This window comes from Aegilops tauschii, chromosome 6 (assembly GCF_002575655.3).
Source record: "Aegilops tauschii subsp. strangulata cultivar AL8/78 chromosome 6, Aet v6.0, whole genome shotgun sequence".
Taxonomy (NCBI): domain Eukaryota; kingdom Viridiplantae; phylum Streptophyta; class Magnoliopsida; order Poales; family Poaceae; genus Aegilops; species Aegilops tauschii.
This window is the reverse complement of record NC_053040.3, coordinates 330902688-330923100: the sequence shown is the minus strand read 5'-3', so window position 1 is coordinate 330923100 and position 20413 is coordinate 330902688. Positions and strand designations below refer to the sequence as shown.

The 20413-nt window shown below is 51.1% G+C and overlaps 1 protein-coding gene across 1 annotated transcript; it reads right to left on the bottom strand.

Moving 5' to 3' along the window:
• Window positions 1-15406: 15406 nt before the first annotated feature.
• On the bottom strand, window positions 15407-20088 carry LOC109781278 (probable metal-nicotianamine transporter YSL14). The gene is made up of 6 exons (XM_020339883.4): window positions 19402-20088; window positions 17823-17986; window positions 17635-17732; window positions 17419-17553; window positions 16981-17170; window positions 15407-16858 (listed from the first exon to the last, which is right to left on the bottom strand). The coding sequence occupies exons 1-6, from the start codon at window positions 19844-19846 to the stop codon at window positions 15755-15757; spliced, it is 2136 nt and encodes a 711-aa protein (XP_020195472.1). The 5' UTR covers window positions 19847-20088; the 3' UTR covers window positions 15407-15754.
• Between the last annotated feature and the right edge of the window lie 325 nt (window positions 20089-20413).

The window sequence follows — 20413 nt, the reverse complement described above, 5'->3', positions numbered from 1 at the left end:
ATGGTCACGGGCTCAAGCCCGTTGCACTCCCCACCTCGCGTAGATGCCCCCCAGCCCCTCCGCTTGCTCGATAGCCCGCCGTAGCCTCGTTTCCGTCGGGCACCCGTGCGCGCCGCCGCCTCCGCCGCTCGCCGGTGCCGATTCCGGCCAAGTCCGGCGAAGCCCCGGCCACCCCTGGATGCGGCGCTGCGAGCCCTTTCGAATGGGCCTAGCCCCGCTCCTCCCCGAGCCCCGTAGCGCGATTCCGGCCAACTCCGGCGAGGGGCCGCCGCTGTTTTGGTCGCCGGAGTTGCTCCGGCGCCGGCCGCCGACGTGGCTGGCCTGGGTCCCCCCCAGTGCCACTGCCAGTGGGCCCGTGGGTCCCCGTTGACTGGGTCCACCCAGTCAGCATGCTGACTGGGCAGGCCCAGCCACTGACATGCGGGCCCCGCCGCAAAAAAAAAGAAAAGAAAAGGAAAATGTTTTATAAATAAAAATAATTAATTAATCTAATCACTCACTGACAGGTGGGCCCAGTAGTTAATTAACTAAAAATTAATTAGTTTAATCTTCTGTTAACCCACTTTCTATGACAGGTGGGTCCCCCGTGTCAGTTTTGACCAGTCAACCCGGACTGTTGACCGCTGACGTCGCTCATACGTCATGCTGACGTCATATCCCTTTTTCTGTTAATTAAATAATTCCAGAAATTCAAATAATCTTTGAAAATTCATATCTTTTAAACCGTAACTCGGATGAAAATGTTTTCTATATGGAAGTTGCTCAGAACGACGAGACGAATCCGAATACGCAGTCCGTTCGTCCACCACACCTCCCTAACCTATCGAACTAGCAACTTTCCCCCTCCGGTCCGTCTGTCCGAAAACGCGAAACATCGGGGATACCTCCCGGATGTCCCCCCCCCTTCGCCGGTACCACCTACTGTCGCGTTAGGACACACCTAGCACCGTTCATTGTCATGTCACGCATCGTCATGCTTATGTTTGCATTGTATTTACTGTTTCTTCCCCCCTCTTCCCTCCGGTAGACTACGAGACCGACACTGCTGCTGCCCAGTTCGACTACGGAGTTGACGACCCCTCCTACTTGCCAGAGCAACCAGGCAAGCCCCCCCTTGATCACCAGATATCGCCTATTCTTCTCTATACTGCTTGCATTAGAGTAGTGTAGCATGTTACTGCTTTTCGATATCCTATCCTGATGCATAGCCTATCCTTGCTACTACTGTTGATACCTTTACCTGCAATCCTACATGCTTAGTATAGGATGCTAGATTTCCATCAGTGGCCCTACATTCTTGTCCGTCTGCTGTGCTATACTATCGGGCCGTGATCACCTGGGCGGTGATCACGGGTATATACTTATATACTACATACATGACACATGAGATGACTAAAGTCGGGTCGGCTCGTAGGAGTACCCGCCAGTGGATCTTTGTGGCGGAGCGACAGGGCAGGTTGAGACCGCCTAGGTGAGAGGTGGGCCTGGCCCTGGTCGGCGTTCGCGGATACTTAACACGCTTAACGAGATCTTGGTATTTGATCTGAGTCTGGCCATTTGGTCTATACGCACTAACCATCTACGCGGGAGTAGTTATGGGTATCCCGGCGTCGTGGTATCAGCCGAAGCCTTCTTGACGTCAGCGACTGAGTGGCGCGCGCCGGATTGGACTGGAACGCCACTAGGCTAGGTCTGCTTCCGGCCGCGTACGCAACGTGTAGGTGTGCATAGGGCGATGGGCCCAGACCCCTGCGCGCATAGGGTTAGACCGGCGTGCTGACCGCTCTGTTGTGCTTAGGTGGGGCTGCGACGCGTTGATCTTACGAGGCCGGGCATGACCCGGAAAAGTGTGTCCGGCCAAATGGGATCGAGCGTGTTGGGTTATGTGGTGCACCCCTGCAGGGAAGTTTATCTATTCGAATAGCCGTGTCCCTCGGTAAAAGGACGACCCGGAGTTGTACCTTGACCTTATGACAACTAGAACTGGATACTGAATAAAATACACCCCTTCCAAGTACCAGATACAACCCGGTGATCGCTCTCTACCAGGGCGACGAGGAGGGGATCGCCGGGTAGGATTATGCTATGCGATGCTACTTGGAGGACTTCAATCTACTCTCTTCTACATGCTGCAAGATGGAGATGACCAGAAGCGTAGTCTTCGACAGGACTAGCTATCCCCCTTTTATTCTGGCATTCTGCAGTTCAGTCCACTGATATGCCCCTTTACACATATACCCATGCATATGTAGTGTAGCTCCTTGCTTGCGAGTACTTTGGATGAGTACTCACGGTTGCTTCTCTCCCTCTTTTCCCCCTTTTCTTTTCTATCTGGTTGTCACAACCAGATGCTGGAGTCCAGGAGCCAGACGCCACCGTCGACGACGACACCTACGACACTGGAGGTGCCTACTACTACGTGCAGGCCGCTGACGACGACCAGGAGTAGTTAGGAGGATCCCAGGCAGGAGGCCTGCGCCTCGTTCGATCTGTATCCCAGTTTGTGCTAGCCTTCTTAAGGCAAACTTGTTTAACTTATGTCTGTACTCAGATATTGTTGCCTCCGCTGACTCGTCTGTGATCGAGCACTTGTATTCGAGCCCTCGAGGCCCCTGGCTTGTATTATGATGCTTGTATGACTTATTTATGTTTTAGAGTTGTGTTGTGATATCTTCCCGTGAGTCCCTGATCTTGGTCGTACACATTTGCGTGCATGATTAGTGTACGGTCAAATCGGGGGCGTCACAAGTTGGTATCAGAGCCGACTGCCTGTAGGAATCCCCCTTTCCACACTCCTTGGCCGAAGTCGAGTCTAGACATTACTAAACTTTTACTAACATGGCTGTGTGTCTTACGGGCCCACGTCGCCATTGGGTGGTACTAGTATCTTTTACTCCTCGACCTTTACTCTGGGACTCTGAACTCTCTTCTACTTGGGTTAAACGAATTTACTAACTCTAACACTAGGATCCCGTGACCGCATTCACCCCAAAGTTGGATAAGCCATAGTTGTTTCTTAGAGTAGTATTTTGAACAATTCACACACTGTCATTTGACTCCTTTGAAACGTCTTTGCTTTCAGATGGAACCCACGAGGCAGGTCGTTCGCCACACGACGGCCATTGGTGCCTCGGGATCACCTGCGGTGCTAGCTGAGATGATGACCTATCTGGGTTATCGCTGGCACCCTGAGTACACCGTCTACGAGGAGTACCAGGACTTTAACCAGGAGCAGTACCGTGCCATCGTCCACCTCTACTCTCGGGAGTATGACTCCACTACTGTGCTGCACACCGCACATGGTGTTGGTGTGACCATCGACATGGCTGTCCACGATGCTGCCTATGCTGCTCTGACACGTCTTCGTGGAGAGTATCGGGAGTTGGACACCTCCCCCTTCAGGCACATTGCTATCGCATCGGATGTTGGTGCGGAGGGATACTATACTGCTGCCTACTCCACTGTCACCCGAGAGCCCTTCTACCATCAGAACCTGGTTCTGCATGCTGATGGGCTGGATCAAGCTAACCGAGCTCTTCGCCACGAGATGTACACCACCCGTCAGCACCTTTACCGTGCTCTGACGCTGCTGCACCCCTTTGTCCGATCTGGACAGGTACCGCGTACTGCGATCTACCCAGCCAGGACCGTGTTGCCCCACGGTGTCGGTTGGCCAGAGGTGGGAGGCTACTCTCCCGCACTTGGCCCTCTTCTGCCACCTGAGCGTCGGGCTCTACACCTGAGTATCCGCGGCCCCCAGTCTGCTGACGTCGAGGGCTATCCGTTGCCTCACTACCAGCTGTCGGGCTACGATTACCTCCACAGTACCTCTTGGGACTGATGTAGGCTTGCTTGTAGTATTAGTTGCAGTCGCCGCGAGCCTGTGTGCCGCCTATGATGTTTTAGTCTATGTACTGAACTCTATGTACTGAACTCTATGCATGACCCCTTTTGTAAAGTTATGCCGACTACTATGTAGTAGCTATCGTGCTCCTTTCATTATGCATGTTTCATCATGAATGATTCTTGTCATTGCAAATTTCTCAATGCTGAACTACCCCTGTTATATATTAGCAGGATGGTTAGACCAGGTGGTCGTGGTCGTGGTGGCGATGCCCCACCACCACCTGAGTACATGGCTGGTATGATCCAACAGTTTGAACTGAACCGCCAATTCATGGAAAATATGATGGCCCAGTTTCCTCGCCCCAATATGAACCAGCAGCCAGCTCAAGTGACTCTTCAAGATTTCATACGCCTCAACCCAACCATCTACCGCAGCTCAACTCAGCCTCTGGATGCTGATGACTGGCTCCGTGACATCACCTATGAGATGGAGTCTGCTGATGTAGCCCCTGCCAGCTATGTCACCTTTGCTTCCTTCTTCTTGAAGGGACCCGCAGCTCAATGGTGGGACAGCCACAGGCGTACTCTGCCAGCTGGAACAATCATCACATGGCCAGACTTCCAAGCAGCTTTCCGTGCCCGCTTCATTCCTCAAGGAGTCATGGACCGGAAGAAGCGTGAGTTCCGCAACCTCACCCAAGGCAACAAAACTGTCGAAGCTTATCAGCGGGAGTTTCTGGACTTGTCCCGCTATGTTGAAGAAGACATTGCAACTGATGCACGCAGACAGGAGAAGTTCCGTGATGGCCTTCAAGCTGACATCAAGCTCGCACTTCTAGTGCATGACTTTGCTGATTTCGCCACCTTCGTGAACAAGGCCATCAATGTAAAAACTGGTCTGCAGGAATACCAGGGCTCTCACAAGCGCAACCGTGACACGGGCTCATCTTCGGGCTCGCCCGCACAGAAGCGTAAGATATGGATCCCGAACAGCATGTACCGTCCAAATGCATCTGCCCCAAGGCAGACCTATGCTGCACCTCGTCTGCCTCCACCACCATCTAGGCAGTCAAGACTTCCAGCTCCACCATCCCAAGCTCCTGTTCCCACTCCGAATAATGGCTTGTGCTTCAGGTGTGGTCAACCAGGACACCGTGCTAGAGAATGCAACCAGAACCAGAATCAACTGGCCCTTCCAGCAACTGGCCGTGGTAACAATCAGCCTCGCAACAACAATGCTAAGTCTTATGGTCGTGCTCATGCCAACCACGTTGATCTCAACGAAGCTCAAGACCAACCTGCTACTGTGATGGGTACACTCCTCGTAAATTCAGTACCAGCATCCATTTTATTTGATACAGGTGCATCGCATTCATTCATGTCAGAAGATTTTGCATACAAGCACGACGTTAAATGTGAGGAGATGAACACTTCGGTACTGGTCAAAACCCCCGTGGGACAGTGTCAAACCTCCTTGGTTGGCATTGATGTCCCCGTGGAAATCGAAGGGATGGAATTCTATGCCTCTCCCATTATCCTGAAGTCGTCTAACATCGACCTCATTTTGGGTATGGATTGGTTGAAAGCGCATACTGCTTCTATAGTTTGCGCCACTAAAACCGTCCATCTGCTACACCCTTCAGATGAAATAGTTGCTTACCAGGCTCATCTGGTGCAAAATGCCGAGGCAAGGCTCTATGCATTGAATGCATTGAACGCTGCACCACTCGAGGGCATTGAGAACATTCCCGTCGTGCGTGAATTCCTCGACGTCTTCCCTGAAGAACTTCCAGGGATTCCCCCTGCTAGAGCTGTCGAATTCATCATCGACTTGAAACCAGGCACCACTCCTATAGCCAAGCGACCCTACAAAATGCCGCCGCATGAACTCCTTGAGCTTAAGGAGGAAATCGACAAATCTCTTCACAAAGGATTCATTCGCCCAAGTTGCTCTCCTTGGGGAGCACCTTCTCTCTTTGTCAAGAAGAAGGATGGGACAAACCGGTTAGTTCAAGACTACCGTCCTATAAACCAAGCTACCATTCAGAATAAGTACCCTCTTCCTCGGATCAATGATCTGTATGATCAACTGGCGGGTTCGTCAGTGTTCTCTAAGCTCGACTTGAGGTTGGGCTACCACCAGATCCGTGTTCGAGAAGAGGATATCCCAAAGACCGCCTTCGTGACTCGCTATGGTTCATACGAGTACACCGTCATGTCTTTCGGTTTAACCAATGCTCCAGCCACCTTCTCTCGTCTGATGAACTATATATTCATGGATTACCTCAACAAGTTCGTCGTGGTTTATCTGGATGATATCCTGGTATTTTCCAAGAACGAAGAAGAACATGCCGAACATCTTCGACTTGTGCTGGAGAAGCTACGAGAGCATCAACTATATGCCAAGTTCTCCAAATGTGAATTCTGGCTACCGGAAGTAACCTATCTTGGGCATGTCATCTCTAAGGATGGTATTGCCGTCAACCCCGAGCGAGTTCAGGCTATTCTTGATTGGACTCCTCCCAAGAACGTTAAGCAAGTCAGAAGTTTTCTCGGTCTCGCCAGCTATTGCCGTCGATTCGTCGAGAACTTCTCTAAGATCGCCAGGCCTCTGACTAACCTGTTGCATAAGGGTGTCAAGTTCCAATGGACAGACAAATGTCAGGAAAGTTTCCAGGCACTCAAAGACAAGTTGACTTCTGCTCCAGTTCTAGCTCCACCTGATACTAAGAAGGACTTTGTCATTTACTGCGACGCTTCCCGTCAAGGATTAGGCTGTGTCCTAATGCAAGACCGCAAAGATTATGCCTCTCGGCAATTGCGCCCTCACGAAGAGAACTACCCAGTTCACGACCTCGAACTTGCTACTGTCATTCATGCGCTGAAGCAGTGGCGACATTACCTTCTCGGTAATCGTTGCGAGATCTTCACTGACCACCAAAGTCTGAAATATCTGTTTACTCAGCCAGATCTGAACCTCCGTCAACAGAGATGGATGGAGCTTGTTGCAGACTTTGACTTGGGTATTTCCTATACGCCAGGCAAGGCTAATGTAATGGCTGATGCCTTGAGCCGCAAGTCTTACTGCAACCACCTCCAGGTTCATAAAGTTCAGCCCTCGCTTGTTGAAGAATTCAGGAAGCTGAACCTCCATATTGTTCCTCTGGGTGCACTCGCTCCCCCTCCTAAGGAGTTTGGCAAGGTGAACCTCCACGTTGTTACCCAGGGTTCCCTCAATACCCTAGTTGCTAAACCAGATCTCGAAGACAGCATCAAAAGGCTACAGAAGTATGACTCTGAAGCCCACAAGATTAAGCGCTACCTCGCAGAAGGAAAGCCCTCATTCTTCACCATTGCTGAAGATGGCACCCTATACTTCAAGGGCCGCCTAGTGGTGCCATGTGCAGAGAAAAACCTGGATATGACACAGGAAGTTATGAAAGAAGCTCATGATACACCTCTGTGTATCCATCCTGGTAGTACAAAGATGTACCAAGACATCCGTCAGAGATTCTGGTGGTCTAATATGAAACAAGCCATTGCTCGTTATGTTGCTGAGTGTGACGTTTGCCGTCGTATCAAAGCAGAACATCAAAGGCCTGCTGGAACTCTGCAACCTATCTCTATTCCTGAATGGAAATGGGACCATGTTGAGATGGACTTCGTCACTGGATTTCCCAAATCACAGAAAGGTAATGATGCTATTCTTGTCGTCATTGACCGACTTTCCAAAGTTGCACATTTTCTGGCAGTCAAAGAAACGATCACTGCTAGCCAGTTGGCAACGCTCTATATGTCCAGGATTGTTTCACTCCACGGTATTCCATTGGTTATCAGCTCAGACCGTGGCAGCTTATTCACTTCAAGATTCTGGGCAAGTTTCCAAGAAGCTATGGGAACTCATCTGTCATTCAGTACTGCGTTTCATCCTCAATCGCAAGGACAAGTTGAACGCGTCAACCAAGTTCTCGAAGACATGCTACGAGCTTGCGTTATTTCCTTCGGCAAGAAATGGGAGGAATCTCTCCCGTATGCTGAGTTCTCTTATAATAATAGCTATCAAGCTAGTCTGAAGATGGCCCCCTTCGAAGTGTTATATGGACGAAAGTGCCGAACCCCTCTGAACTGGTCAGAAACTGGGGAACGTCCACTCTTCGGACCGGATATTATCCAAGATGCCGAAGAACAAGTCCGCGTTATTCGTGAGAATCTCAAGACTGCTCAGTCACGTCAGAAGAGTCAGTATGACCGTCATCATAAAGACATGGTCTATCAACCTGGCGAAAAGGCTTATCTTCGAGTCACACCTATGAAGGGTGCTCACCGCTTCGGGATCAAGGGCAAACTAGCTCCTCGCTATATTGGCCCATTCACTATTCTCGAAAGGCGTGGAAAAGTGGCATACCAACTGGAGCTACCGCCGAACCTTTCTCAGGTTCACGATGTGTTCCATGTGTCACAGCTCCGCCGTTGCTTCAAGGATCCAATCCGAGCTGTGGATCAAGAAGTGCTCGAATTGCAGCAAGACCTCTCCTATAAGGAGCATCCGGTCCGCATTCTCGACCAAGCTGAACGCCGCACACGTCAGAAGGCGATCAAGTTTCTCAAAGTCCAGTGGTCGCACCATTCTGAAGATGAGGCCACTTGGGAACGAGAGGATCGTCTGCGCGAAGAATACCCCGCACTGTTTCCTTCTACCTCCTAAATCTCGGGACGAGATTTCTTGTAGTGGAGGAGATTTGTAACACCCCGAGAATCATGCTACAGTAACTCCCTGTGATTAAGCTAATCATGTTGCTAAACAGGGCTTGATCACATTTGAATCACATTCCTTTACAAACTCCTAATTCAAACTTCAATTAAATTTAAAAGTGGAAAATAAAAGTTTTCAAAAATTCAAACAAAAATGTTCGGGCCCTGCCAGAAATTGCACTGATAATTATTGTGGAGAAAACACATTTTTATAAAATGCCTAAATACTTTTAAATGAAATAAAACAGAAAAGAAAATAAACAAATAAAAAGAAAACAGAAAACAGAACAGACAGAGAAAAAGAAAAAAAGGAGAAGGCCCTCCCCCCCCACTGGACCCCTGGCCAACTGGGCCGACCCCCGGCCCAGCCCACCTCTCCCCCTCGCCCCCTCCCCTGTTCCCCCGACCGGGGTCGGAACAGGGGCCGGTCCCCGCCGCACCACCTCGCCGGCGACGGGGTGGATAAGGGCGCCAGCACCCCCCCGCCGCCTCGGGCCTCTCTCCCACTCACCCCGCTCACCTCTCGGCCCCTGCGCCTCCCTCTTCCCCCCCCCAGATCCGCGCCGCTCTCTTCTTCCCCACGCCCGACGCGCTCGCCGCCGTTCCCGTCGTTCGCACGGCCACCGTGCCCCAATCGCCACCTCGCCGTGTCATATGCCGTCGCCGCCCTCGACTACACCACCTCCGCCTCTCCGTTGAAGCTCGGAGCCACTGCAACGGCCTCCCCGAGCTCGTCTTCAACTTCGGACGCCGGCGACCCCCTTCTTCCCCGGCGCCGACCTGCTGCTCCTAAGCTCTCACCGGCCTCCGTGTGCCGCACGGTGAGCCTCTTCCCCCCCTCCTCCCCTGTCCTTTCTCTCTCGCGCGCCCCCTAGCTTCTTCCCCGCGCGCGCCCGAACGCCGCGCCGCGGAGCTCGCCGCCGGCGGGTCTCCGGTGACCTTATGGTCACGGGCTCAAGCCCGTTGCACTCCCCACCTCGCGTAGATGCCCCCCAGCCCCTCCGCTTGCTCGATAGCCCGCCGTAGCCTCGTTTCCGTCGGGCACCCGTGCGCGCCGCCGCCTCCGCCGCTCGCCGGCGCCGATTCCGGCCAAGTCCGGCGAAGCCCCGGCCACCCTGGATGCGGCGCTGCGAGCCCTTTCGAATGGGCCTAGCCCCGCTCCTCCCCGAGCCCCGTAGCGCGATTCCGGCCAACTCCGGCGAGGGGCCGCCGCTGTTTTGGTCGCCGGAGTTGCTCCGGCGCTGGCCGCCGACGTGGCTGGCCTGGGCCCCCCCAGTGCCACTGCCAGTGGGCCCGTGGGTCCCCGTTGACTGGGTCCACCCAGTCAGCGTGCTGACTGGGCAGGCCCAGCCACTGACATGCGGGCCCCGCCGCAAAAAAAAAGAAAAGAAAAGAAAAGGAAAATGTTTTATAAATAAAAATAATTAATTAATCTAATCACTCACTCACAGGTGGGCCCAGTAGTTAATTAACTAAAAATTAATTAGTTTAATCTTCTGTTAACCCACTGTCTATGACAGGTGGGTCCCCCGTGTCAGTTTTGACCAGTCAACCCGGACTGTTGACCGCTGACGTCGCTCATACGTCATGCTGACGTCATATCCCTTTTTCTGTTAATTAAATAATTCCAGAAATTCAAATAATCTTTGAAAATTCATATCTTTTAAACCGTAACTCGGATGAAAATGTTTTCTATATGGAAGTTGCTCAGAACGACGAGACGAATCCGAATACGCAGTCCGTTCGTCCACCACACCTCCCTAACCTATCGAACTAGCAACTTTCCCCCTCCGGTCCGTCTGTCCGAAAACGCGAAACATCGGAAATACCTCCCGGATGCCCCCCCCCTTCGCCGGTACCACCTACTGTCGCGTTAGGACACACCTAGCACCGTTCATTGTCATGTCACGCATCGTCATGCTTATGTTTGCATTGTATTTACTGTTTCTTCCCCCCCTCTTCCCTCCGGTAGACTACGAGACCGACACTGCTGCTGCCCAGTTCGACTACGGAGTTGACGACCCCTCCTACTTGCCAGAGCAACCAGGCAAGCCCCCCCCCTTGATCACCAGATATCGCCTATTCTTCTCTATACTGCTTGCATTAGAGTAGTGTAGCATGTTACTGCTTTTCGATATCCTATCCTGATGCATAGCCTATCCTTGCTACTACTGTTGATACATTTACCTGCAATCCTACATGCTTAGTATAGGATGCTAGATTTCCATCAGTGGCCCTACATTCTTGTCCGTCTGTTGTGCTATACTATCGGGTCGTGATCACCTGGGCGGTGATCACGGGTATATACTTATATACTACATACATGACACATGAGATGACTAAAGTCGGGTCGGCTCGTAGGAGTACCCGCCAGTGGATCTTTGTGGCGGAGCGACAGGGCAGGTTGAGACCGCCTAGGTGAGAGGTGGGCCTGGCCCTGGTCGGCGTTCGCGGATACTTAACACGCTTAATGAGATCTTGGTATTTGATCTGAGTCTGGCCATTTGGTCTATACGCACTAACCATCTACGCGGGAGTAGTTATGGGTATCCCGGCGTCGTGGTATCAGCCGAAGCCTTCTTGACGTCAGCGACTGAGTGGCGCGCGCCGGATTGGACTGGAACGCCACTAGGCTAGGTCTGCTTCCGGCCGCGTACGCAACGTGCAGGTGTGCATAGGGCGATGGGCCCAGACCCCTGCGTGCATAGGGTTAGACCGGCGTGCTGACCGCTCTGTTGTGCTTAGGTGGGGCTGCGACGCGTTGATCTTACGAGGCCGGGCATGACCCAGAAAAGTGTGTCCGGCCAAATGGGATCGAGCGTGTTGGGTTATGTGGTGCACCCCTGCAGGGAAGTTTATCTATTCGAATAGCCGTGTCCCTCGGTAAAAGGACGACCCGGAGTTGTACCTTGACCTTATGACAACTAGAACTGGATACTGAATAAAATACACCCCTTCCAAGTACCAGATACAACCCGGTGATCGCTCTCTAACAGGGCGACGAGGAGGGGATCGCCGGGTAGGATTATGCTATGCGATGCTACTTGGAGGACTTCAATCTACTCTCTTCTACATGCTGCAAGATGGAGATGACCAGAAGCGTAGTCTTCGACAGGACTAGCTATCCCCCTTTTATTCTGGCATTCTGCAGTTCAGTCCACTGATATGCCCCTTTACACATATACCCATGCATATGTAGTGTAGCTCCTTGCTTGCGAGTACTTTGGATGAGTACTCACGATTGCTTCTCTCCCTCTTTTCCCCCTTTTCTTTTCTATCTGGTTGTCACAACCAGATGCTGGAGTCCAGGAGCCAGACGCCACCGCCGACGACGACACCTACGACACTGGAGGTGCCTACTACTACGTGCAGGCCGCTGACGACGACCAGGAGTAGTTAGGAGGATCCCAGGCAGGAGGCCTGCGCCTCGTTCGATCTGTATCCCAGTTTGTGCTAGCCTTCTTAAGGCAAACTTGTTTAACTTATGTCTGTACTCAGATATTGTTGCCTCCGCTGACTCGTCTGTGATCGAGCACTTGTATTCGAGCCCTCGAGGCCCCTGGCTTGTATTATGATGCTTGTATGACTTATTTATGTTTTAGAGTTGTGTTGTGATATCTTCCCGTGAGTCCCTGATCTTGGTCGTACACATTTGCGTGCATGATTAGTGTACGGTCAAATCGGGGGCGTCACAGGTTGGGCCTTGCTGGAGGAGTTTTATTCAAGGCGAACTGTCAAGGGGGTCCCATAAATCACCCAACCGCGTAAGGAACGCAAAAATAAGGAACATAACACCGGTATGACGGAAACTAGGGCGGCAAGAGTGGAACAAAACACCAGGCATAAGGCCGAGCCTTCCACCCTTTACCAAATATATAGATGCATTAATTAAATAAGAGATATTGTGATATGTCAGAATATCCATGTTCCAACATGGAACCAACTTCAACTCCACCTGCAACTAGCAACGCTATAAGAAGGGCTGAGCAAAAGCGGTAACTTAGCCAAACAACGGTTTGCTAGGAAAGGATGGTTAGAGGCTTGACATGGCAACATGGGAGGCATGGTATAGCAAGTGGTAGGTAGCGCAGCATAGCAATAGAGCGAACAACTAGCAAGCAAAGATAGAAGTGATTTCGAGGGTATGGTCATCTTGCCTGAGATCCCGCAAGGAAGAAGAACGAGTCCATGAAGAAGACAAACGAACGTAGTCGAACGAATCCTCACAATCGCAACGTTACCGGAACTACCAAGAAGAAGGAACACCGGAAAGAAACAAAACAACATGGTAAACAACCATCACATACACATGGCATGATGCACAATCAAGTATGATGCATGTCCGATTTGATGAGCATGGCATGGCAAGGTGCAACAAACAACACTATAAATTAAGTGGAGCTCAATATGCAACGACTTGCATATTGACGAAACACCACATTCAAGTTATTTAGTTTGCTCTCGTTTATGTACCCAACAATATTAAATGTTATTCAACATGGCAAGGGGTGAAGCATAAATAAACTAACTATTTAGGCAAGTTTAAATGAGGCCGGAACAACAAACAACAATTTTGAAAAATCCCCATATGCATATTATGAATTTGGTACTGTTCTGCCCTAAACACAATTTTAATGTTGTTAAACAGCAAAATAAAGTGCACCAAGTTAAACTAGGCATTTTTCTACCCCATTTACATATAAAGTTTATTAAATTTAGAGCTACGGTTATTTAGTTATGAAATAAATCATTTAGCATGGCATTTATGCAAAATAAATGTAAACAGCAACTTAAACATTTTAAACATGGATGAGAGCAGCATATTATGAAACTAGATGAAATTCTGAGCATTTTACATATATAAATTATTTACATATGATGCATGGTTAATTAGTTATTACAAGCATGAACATGAGGATTTTTTCTGCAAAACAGTAAAACCTGGGATAATTGCTAAATTCGCAGGACGGGGAAAAAAACGTGCACTGGGCTGAAACTGCTGGGTGTGGCTGAGCGCTCACCATAGGCTCTTGGCCCGGTCGGTGCTGGGTTGGCCTGCTGGCGCAGGACGCGGCTGCTGGGCTGGGCCTAGGCGGCTTGGCTGGAGGCGATCGAGGCCATCCTAGTCCACGCGGGCGCGGTCAACGCACGCGGTCGAGCGCTCGTTTCCCTCGCGTACAGAGAGGAGCGGGCGAGGCAGAAGCAGGGCACGACGGCGGCAGCGGGGACTTGGCGAGGCGGCGGGGCCGAGGGACTTGGGTGGCGGGGAGGACCGAGAACAATGGAGATGGCCGGGACTCGATGGATCTGGCCGGCGATTGGACTTGGCGGTGATTGGAGCTCCGGGACGCCCTGGTTGCTCCTGTCCAACAGAGAAGACAGGGAGAGCACGGGAGGTTAGAGAAACAGGAAGGAGGGGAAGGATGAAGGAGAGGGCGCGACGGGGGCCTGCCTGCTGGGGGCGCCTGGTCTTGGGTCGCCGGCGCATGGTGACGGAGACGAGACGCTCCTGCGCGAGCAGAGGAGGAGCTCGACACATGGGCTCGGGCGCTCGCTCGTGGCTGACTTCGGCAGCAGGGAAGGAAGGCGTGAGGAAGCAGGGAGCTCGGGGACGGCAGCGGAGGAGGCATGGGTTCGGCGCGGCGCCGGGCGGGAACCGGCCGGAACGGGCGGATCCGGCGGCTGGGCGGCGGAGTGAAGGAGGTCCGATGGAGGAGGCGATGGTGGCGTCCTCATGGTGCTGGTTCGGTGGCGTCGGTGTTCCTGTGAAGCAGAGAGAGAGACAGACGAGGTGAGCCGCGGGAAGAAGAGCGATGACGAAGGAGAAGGAAAGAGGAGGGCAGGGAGGAGAAGGAAGCAAGGGCAGTGCGGGGCACTCATTTTCTCGTCGGGGACTCGCTGGAGCGGCGAGGCAAGGTCGGGGCCGGCAGGGAGGCGGCGCCGCGGAGCTGCTAGTGGCGGAGGAGCTCGGGCATGAGCTCCTGCTCGGGGAAGACGACGAGAAGGCAGCAGAGGAGGTCGAGCTCAGGCGTGGATGTGCGAGGGGATCGAGGAGGGACATGGGGGAGCGCTGGTTGGTGGATTGGATCGGGATGAGATCCCGAGGAAGACAGTGGCGGCGGCCGAGAGGGATCGATGGGACATGTCTCTAGATTTTAGGGTTGGTCTTTATATAGCAAGTGGATTTTTGGGTAGAGGTCTAATTGGACCCTCTGATTTAGATCGGGCGGTCGAGAAAAATAGGCTAGGGAAGCCCAAATAAGAAGCCAGAGATATTTTGTAGATGTTAGGGGATGATCCGGACCCATTGGTCATGACAGAGCGGGTCGGGTTCGGGACAACTTCCGGGCGCGCGCGAGGGGGTCAGTGCACTGTGCAGAGAGGGTCAAATGGTCGGACAACAAAAGAACGGTTGGACTGAGAAAGGTCAACGGAGGCGAGGAGGGACGCGGCAACTACGAACGGATGCAAACTTTATGAAAACATGCAGATGCAATATGCATGATGCTATGATGAAATGCAACATACAAATGAAACACACGGCGGCCACGCAAAACATGGAAGGCGGTGGAAAGCACCGAAGGGCGGGGGGCAGCCGGCGTCGACGGGACATGGCGGCTATTTTACGAGCTCAACGGGGTCAGGGGCTGCTGCGGAGGTCACTGAGGGATATTTATGTAGGTAGACAGTGGATTTATGGTATGTAAGCTTGGGGATCATAAGCTGGAGCTGGTGTTTTTGGATACAAATGCACTAAACGGCAATCTTTTCCGCAAGGCCGCAGTTTCAATATCTGTTGGAGATGCTCTTACGATCCAGATCGAACAGTTGCATTGTTCTGCAGGAACATGTCACAACTCACAGCCTATCGAGCAGAACAACATCCACAGTTACACAAGACACAAAATGTGAAATGCGCTGCTACACCTAATATGTCGTTCTGCCTCTAAAGTTTTTCCTCTTCCTTTTTACATTGTGAAGGAACAGCTACAATCGTTTCGGAAACTTGATTCGTAGGGATAATTCTCCCTTGCATGGACCCAAGTTCTGGCTTTTCTACAAAACAAGTGGCCTGGGAAGTGGCTGTAATTACATGCTGATGCTGATGCGTGGCCGTGGCTTGCCGTTGTCCCTTGTCCTCCGTAGAAGACCATGACTAGCCACCAAGGAATTTGTCCACTTTGACATTGTCTCCTCTTGTCAAGAACTTCATGCAAATGGGAGGATTCACCTTGGCAAGGGCAAGAATGGACTGAGGCAGGGTCCAGATCCCGTCCCCACAAATCAACCCTGAAGCGACAGCAGGTCCGAAGGCATCTGCTTTTGCCTTGTTCACCTTCTCCCACACAAAGAGTATGAAGCTGCCCAGGAACATGTCGATCGCAAAGTATGACCCTATGTAGAAAGGTATGGCCATTGCCATAGGGAGCGGGATGAACCTCGAAAACTTGTGCGGTGTCAAGTCTCTTATCAGGTTGATGGCAATAGCCGCGGCGAAGAAGATGTAGCAGAGAGTCAGGCAGTTCTTCGGAAGCGTGTTGAAGCCATCCACACCCAATATCGCCATGTTTCGGTACACAATGGCATAAGGTGCTGGGTATTCGCTGCCGCTTATGCCGATGTCACTGAAGGCCTTGTAGAACAGCCAGAAGACACAGGGGGAAATGACACAACCCATTGATGTGCCTATCACCTGGCTGATAAACATGGACTTTGGTGATGCCAAAGTCAAGTAACCAGTCTTGAAGTCTTGCATCAGGTCAGAGGCAGTTGACACGATGCTCATCATCACACCACACGCGGCAAGTCCTACAAGCACACCGCCATTGGCAAGGCCAGCCCATGCACCGAAGACGAAGATAGCAAGCTTGCCATAGGTGGAGGCAAGGGACCAATCAGTGAGCCCACTTCCGTAGGCATTGCAGAAGGCCAGGACAGGTGCCACCACATAGGCAACTAAAATGTAGTACCACTTGAGCTGCGGGAAGATCTGAGGAAGTGTGCCGATAGATATAGAAGCAACTACGGCATAGCCTCCATATGCAACTGCCATGGGGATTTGATCTTTCAGGAATAGTTCAGTGCGACGCTCATCATCAAAGGACATAGCTTCAGCGGTGGGGCTGCCATTGTCTGAAACAGGAAGCATGGCTTTCGAATTTTTATGAACCATTGATATGAAGCCGGCAATTGTGCGGATAAGCACCTTGACGAAGTTATACAATCCATCCCCAAGAATCAAAGCAATGGATATAAAGACCTGTAATGGTAAAGCAACCAGCAATCAAAAATCTTGGTCGCAAAACTGTGGGTTTTTCAGACAACATTGTTGGATTTTAGCTTAGACAAAAGTGAAGACAGTGGCAAGATCAGAGTGCTTACCCTGTAAGCCTGCAGCCCATGAAGACTAGATTCTGGGAGAGAAGCAGGGTACCAACTCCCTTTTTTCTTGCCAATGAGAGGCCACATTATACCCCACGAGATGATACCTCCTAGCATAACAGACACATTCACGATGTGTGGGCAGATCATGCCAACCCCAATATATGTAGGAGAGAAATCAAAGTAGAACCTGGAAGACGATAAGTTAGGTTCAGTATAGGAGACTGCCTTGGAGCTATGGTAAGCAAATGTTCAGACACTAGACATTATCTTGCAACGGGTAAATAAGCATAAATAATTTCCACCATGACTATAGAAGAAAAACATAGTGTAGCAAGATGTAGACGTTTCTGTAGATATATTAGTCAAATTATTTCCAGATATTGGACAAATCATAATCAATGCTGTCAGCAGAACCAAGATAATGCCATTACTGACCTATTCTTGTAAGCTTCAAGGCCTAATGTTGGGAAGTTCTTGAAACCGCAGTCATCGCCACCACTGAAGAACCATTGGAAAAAGCCCCAGAAAAAGCTCACCATAAAGTACCTGCCCAGTATCTTCACTTGCTTCCTGAAATAAGATGGTCACTGCTGTCAACAAAGTTTTTTGGCACTTGTATAAGCAGTAGAGAACAGAACTGTATCAACATACTTTGCAAGCTTGGCGCCCTCAGGTGTGTGAAAACCATTGATGAGATAAGCAGTTGCTGTGCCACTTGGATAGGTCAGCTTGTAGTCGACAATCATGATCTGGAAGAGCAACTCAGCTGATGAGAACAAAGTTTGCTTGTATACAGTTATTTAGTAAGAACAAAGGGAGAAACATGTTGAAGGTATTACTTTTCTCATGGGCACAAGTGCAAAAATCCCAATAAAGCTGACGAGGAAAAGAAAGCCTATCATCCATCCGAGGTGAGGTTCCTTGATGTTCCAAGGATCATTAGCCTCCGTTGCTTGCTTAGCTATTGTGTCACTCATTCCGAATAGATAACTGCCAAACCCACCTGAACCAATCGTAACAAATAAGCATAGCAACATGTCAATTAGCCAAATTTATTTGTTCGTGCAAAATGACATACTAGCGAGTACAGTTTCACAAGGCAGGCAGATAGATCGGCAAAGGTAAAAAGGGTTATGTGCTGATGTGCTATCCACAAGTACAGAAATTAATCAAGCAGTTGATTTCATGCATCGAATGATTCCCTCATCCTATGATCACATATTTTTGCGAATCATCCCATGACCAATTTGGAACATAGATAATCAGTTAATCAGCGCTCACCATCCTGGAAATTACTACTGTATTTGATACTGGTGCAGTTGCAAGAGAAACAGAAACATATGTAAAGCTGCTGACAAGAATTTCCACATAGTAGACCAACTTATGAACAAAGGACATTTGCTGTCAGTTTTCAAATCAGCAACGCGTATGCGCTGTCACGGGCACTCTCAAGTCTGTGAAATGAAATTAGTGACTATCACATGAAAGTATTCCCATATAAGCTTGAACGTACATGTAACATGGTTCCAAATAAACCCACAGACCATACTAGTTGTTTATGTTCATGTGGACTCAATGCTTCACATGCATGCGTCATGTCTATCATAGATAAATACTAGAAAACAGTGAGCCGTGCATCTATCTATTTTAAGGTGAGAAGTCAAACCAAGCACGCTCCTCCATTTTCAGCTTGTCCTCAACACTAGCTGTAATTTGCCTCTCCATCCTTATCACCAGCGCCAAAACTTCAAAAGATGTTGTTGACCAGTGCACCTACTTGGTTCACTCATTCACCTAATGAACCAACCAAAAATGGTCCCTAATTTCGTCCTAGATGCTTCACAGTTCAGTCAGGTGCACGCAAGTACCATCGTCTCCAACATCCATTTCGGAAGATTAGAAAAACAAAAGGCACACCGCAGTCCACCTAACACACCTATCAAACCACAAGTCCGAATCCAAGAAGTTTCTTATGTTGTGCTTTCCCTATCGTTGCTCTCATCATAAGCCCACTTTGGAGGATTTTGAATGCGATTGGTTCGTATTTTTCCTTGGGGGCAAAAGAAACAACGGATTCCCTGATGCCCCAAGCCACCAACCCACCAGTGCAAAACGCTATGCCCACCCCTACCTCCTGAGCCCAGATCTGCATCGTGCTCCTCCTTATCTCCCATAACCCAGATTACGACGAATCCCAAAGCTATCGACATACACGCACGAACGAAATGGATTCGTCTACTGGTCAACTTATGTCTCACAAACTTTTCATACGAAGGTAAGGGCACGAAATTGGGGCGTTGAAGCAAAGCCGACACTCAAACTTGACATTCGCAAAAACCAATGTTCCTAGTAGCACGCTTCAATTGTAATTTGTAACTGTAACCGAGCGTAGTGGAAGGTTGGGGGGAGGTTACCGACCGCTGAAGGCGATGCCGTAGGCGGAGACGACGCAGGTCTGGATGACGGTGTTCTCCTGGCGGGTGAAGGGGTGGCCGACGAGGCCCATCCGCTCGAAGGCGTTGGTCCAGAGGCGGACGAAGAAGAAGCCGAGCAGCCCCGCGGAGACGTTGAGCGAGGGGATGATCCCCGTGGTGAGGTTGAGCTTCATGACGATGACGCTGAACATGACGGCGAGCAGCGCGCTGACGACCAAGGCCCGCAGCGTCAGCTGCTCCCTCCACGACGGCACCGCCTTGTCCGCGAACACCTGCTCCACCGAGGCGTCCTCGGGGCTGGCGCCGCCATTGGCGGCCTCCCCCGCGCCCTTGCCCGCGTGGCCGTGGCGGTGGCGGAGCGTGGGGCCCGCCGCCTCCGCCACCTCGTCGTCCCCGGCGGCGCCGTGGGCGGTGGTGCGCGTGGCCATTGGCTTGGCCGCTTGGACTCGCGGTGCTTGCTTCGTTGGAGTGGTGGTGGTGGTGGGGGAGAGAAAATGCTGGGGCGCGATGGCTACGGCCCGGCCCAGGCGTCAGGCGTGAGCTGTCTCTCTGTGCTGCGCTGTGCCGGGCAATATTTATTGGGGGTGTGGCCCGTGCAGCAGCGGGTGCTGTGCCGTGGGGGTGGCGTCCCCCGAGGCGCTTGGCGACCGTTGAGACGGGATCGGACGGCACAGGATTACTGGTGGCCGGGTAGTATTTGATTTGATTTGTCGTCTCCACGATGCATGGGCCGGCCGAACCGCGCGCACCGTTTCTTATCGAACTCGTTCCTTCCACGGTATGGCGCCTTCCGGAATCAAATCAAACGATATAATAGCAGATTGTAATCTCTCTCTCTCTCTCTCTCTCTCTCTCTCTCTCTCTCTCTCTTTTTCTAATCCACAGAGGAACGATCTAGTACTATTGCATTTGCGATTGCTTATGTTACTTGATCCCAGCTCTCGTTAATTAGTTAGTTGATTATTAGTGGAGATATGAGCTCAGCATATACTAGG